General features: G+C 36.8%; 1 protein-coding gene across 1 annotated transcript; it reads right to left on the reverse strand.

Annotated features, from left to right (window-relative positions):
* Positions 1-334: 334 nt before the first annotated feature.
* LOC120163637 lies at positions 335-1,598 on the reverse strand. Its single transcript, XM_039173524.1, has 3 exons — positions 1,321-1,598; positions 1,053-1,162; positions 335-922 (listed from the first exon to the last, which is right to left on the reverse strand). The coding sequence occupies exons 1-3, from the start codon at positions 1,386-1,388 to the stop codon at positions 519-521; spliced, it is 582 nt and encodes a 193-aa protein (XP_039029455.1). The 5' UTR covers positions 1,389-1,598; the 3' UTR covers positions 335-518.
* Between the last annotated feature and the right edge of the window lie 2,158 nt (positions 1,599-3,756).

The raw sequence follows: 3,756 nt of genomic DNA on the forward strand, positions 1-3,756 counted from the left end.
ATGATAACAGAAATACACATCTATAACACTCATATAGAGTAACGATAATTTGAAATCTAGACACATATTGACCTTTCCTTCTCGATGTTACCCTCCAATTGTTCAGTGGGTTGTGAACGAGGCTTCAAATCTAGACACATATTAACCTGGTTCCCATTTTCACTGCCAGCTGAACAAGGTTTTGAAGTATTCACATATCCATCTTCATCATAACCCTGGTACCCTTTCTACCACCCTGTATTCCATCCTCAATTTTTAGTCCCCTTCAAATTGGTTTGCTAACATCGCATCAGAATACTCCATCCCAGCCACAACATTCATTTTGTTGTATGTCTTATCATCATAAACGTGGGGATGCAAGCCATTTTCTGTTTCCGAGTGTTTACTAACATCAACATCTTTCTGATACAGAACAGATTGCTTTGACTACCATCGACCCAAGTAAACCTTGTCAATAGCACTAGCATGAACCAACTTCGAGACAGCGGTTTGTTCAGCACGAGCAACACTCACAGTCGCTACCTTCCTAGCTGCCCATGCGTTAGGATACAACCCAGAAGCAGCCTGCCTATGGTTACTCCGTACACTCTACTAGAATAGAGATTCCCCGAACCACTCGACATTAGAACTACCGGAGCTGACAAATATTGACCCAAAATCCTCCCTGCATAAACAGACTCTGGCTTCTTTTCTACATGACTAGCTTGAACCCCAAAACACTCATCGGTAATAGTTCTACGAGGGGCAGAACCCCCATCTAAGGACTTCCTTTCATCCTCCTCAAAATAACGACCAATATGAACTGAGCTAGAAAAAAATTGAGTTTTATCATCAAAATGCCTCGTTGTAGGAGAAGAATTAGGACGGTCATGATTATCAGGCTGCCCTACTGGGTTTCCCCAGGATGTAGCTCTATCAGAACCTGAAAGATCGGCAGGCCTAACAGTCTTGCACTCATAAAATTTGATATTAAAAAATAGGGTTCCATTAGCAGATCCGAAGGTTAAAAATTTTGGATTACACCCAAAAAAATGGAGTTTTATCATCAAAACGCCTCGTTGCAGGAGAAGAATTAGGACGGGCACGATCATTAGGCCGCCCTACTGGGTTTCCCCAAAATGTAGGTCTATCAGAACCTGTACGATCGATAGGCCTAACAATCCTATACTCATAAAATTTGATATTAAAAAATAGGGTTCCACTAGAAGATCTGAAGGTTCAAAATTTTGGATTACACCCAAAAAAGAATACATCATAAACAAAAAGACATAAGAGGAATGAGAATCAGATTCAAATGGAATTTGAAACTTGGGAACTTACACGCCAGGGGCAGAAGGGAGAGGAAGATCAAATGGAATAGAACCGCCATGAAAATCTTTTAAAGTCATCGTGCTTCCATTGAAAGTTCTTCTTCGACATTTTTCCCCTTATTCCCTTGCCTCCCCAAGAATAAAAAGAATCCCCCACTTCCTCTCTTTCTTTCTAGAAATCTTTACAAATTAAAAAATCTATACTTGCAAAAGAAAGAATATTGAAAATATAAGAGGAACCCCGATTTATTGAAGCTGGAAATGATACGTAAAAAGAGAAAAAGAAATATAGGAACCAAAACTTGAATTTTGAATCTCATTATGTATTGTGACAATTTTTTGTAAAAATAATTATAGTTTATAATTATAAAATGTCACTATATAAATTTTTTTTACAAAAATTAGAGATAATCATTTGTGACTATATTTTGTCACTATAATTAAAATATATAATTACAAACAAAATTTGTCACAACAAATCTAAATCTCAGTATTTATTGTGACAATTTTTTCTGTCATAGTTACTAAAACTTTTAGTTACAAAAGTTGTCATTATATACCTTTAATTTGGCGCCAAAAATTGGAGGGAAACAATTGTGACAAAAATTAGTATTAAAATTTATTTTGTCACCATATGTTACACATTTTTGTTAATTGTGACAAATTATTATGACGATTTTAGCTTTTTTTCATAATTGTATACCTTTTTTTATCTAATGCGATGATTATTTATTTTGTCACCAAAAAACTACTAACCGTGACAAAATTAATTTTGAGAAAATTAAATTTGTCACAATAATAGAAATTTCTTATAGTGTGGATTTAGTTTATGAGACAGAGCAAACTATCAGGATGATTAGGGATAGATTGAAGATTGCCTTTGATAGATAGAAATCTTATGCTGATCTAAAACGTAGGATATCGAGTATGATGTGGATGATTAGGTTTTCTTGAGGGCATCTTCGTGGAGGACGGTACTTCGTTTCAGTCAGAAAGGCAAGTTGAGTCCTCGTTTCTTTAGGCCTTATTAGATTGTACGTCATGTAGGACCAGTGGCCTACCAGCTTGATTTACAACCTGAATTTTCCCGCATTCATGACGTTTTCCATGTTTTTGTATTGAGACGTTACCGAGTTGACTCGTCTCATATGTTGGATATGGATAAGGTAAAGATCCAATCTTATATGAGATTTGAAGAAGAGGCAGATGAAATTCTTGATAGAGATAAGAAAGTTCATTGGAGGAAGATTGTTAAGATGGTCAATGTATTGTGGCATAATCGGGGTTATGATGAGTCTACATGGGAGACCGAGGAGACCATGAAGCTCAGTCTTTGCATCTCTTTCTTCAGGTAAATTTCGAGGCCTAAATTTTTTTTAAGGGGGGAATTGTAACAAATTGAAAAATCCTCAAATTGAAATCCTAAAATTTGTAAAATTTTAACCTAGATTCCTAAATTAAAAATAGTGACCAAATTGTAAATTTGTAAAGCTTCAAGTCGTATTTTCAAAACCCTAGCAAAAACAATGGCTTACCTTACAATTATAACAATTTTATTTGAAAAAGCACTTCCCCTGCCCCAATATAACTCTGCCGCCCCTTTTATTTTTAAAAACCTAACAGTAGTCCCATTCTCTCTCCAAGCCACCGCCGCTGCTCACCTTTATGACGTCGTTCACTTCGTATGTCCAATCACGTAATCTCGCAGATCGTCCCTATTAACCATGTCCCTGCTATTGTCGATTCGGAGAAGCGTTCGCACAAAACCAGCGAGATTTGCTCGCTTAAACCCCACTACCGTAGTGTAATTGGCCGTTATGGATGTGTCGAGATAGGCGCTCGATTGGGGTCATCTTCGCCAACTGTGTGGGTGTTGTTTTGGCTGCTGATGTGCGTTTGTCCCTTTCATATCGCCGCCGTTGTTGGCATTTCAAGGTCACAACAAGTGTGGCTGTGGCATCACTGACCCTTGGGGGCTGCTGCTAGTGCAACCCGTCGTTGGCAGTTCTACTTTTCCTGTACTGGCAGTAGCTGTATTCGAATGAAACTCCATTACTTGTTCTATAATCGAGTAAAATAAATTTATTTATCGTTAAAAAATATTTCAAAAAATGTATTATTGGATTTGGATTAAGTTTATACGTTATTCTTTTGCAGAAAACTCTAAACTGTGAACCGAGTTACCTATTCCGCCACTGTTGCCCCCGAACTTCACACTGAACCTTTATAGCCCTAGTCGATCGTGAGTAGAAACTGAAAAAGGTTAGTTTGTTAATTTTTTAAATTGATTTATAAGAAGTTATTTATTTATATTATTTGTTGTAGGCACAAATTCAGACCGATCTTCTACTCGAGCTGATCGTGGTAGAGGTTATTAAATTCGTTATATATCTCTCGAGGAATGTCTCATTATTTGGTTCAATATTATTTGTATGATTTTGTTTGC

This window comes from Hibiscus syriacus, unplaced genomic scaffold (assembly GCF_006381635.1).
Source record: "Hibiscus syriacus cultivar Baekdansim isolate YM2019G1 unplaced genomic scaffold, ASM638163v2 tig00111473_pilon, whole genome shotgun sequence".
In the NCBI taxonomy this organism is placed as follows: domain Eukaryota; kingdom Viridiplantae; phylum Streptophyta; class Magnoliopsida; order Malvales; family Malvaceae; genus Hibiscus; species Hibiscus syriacus.

Excerpts from the sequence above, each read along its gene's own strand:
- LOC120163637 (XM_039173524.1), bottom strand. The coding sequence starts at position 1,388 with ATGACTTTAAAAGATTTTCATGGCGGTTCTATTCCATTTGATCTTCCT. Across the intron at positions 1,163-1,320 it reads CTCCCTTCTGCCCCTGGCGT|GATTGTTAGGCCTATCGATC; the intron begins GTAAGTTCCCAA and ends TTATGAGTATAG. Across the intron at positions 923-1,052 it reads TTCTTCTCCTGCAACGAGGC|GTTCTGATAGAGCTACATCC; the intron begins GTTTTGATGATA and ends CCGATCTTTCAG.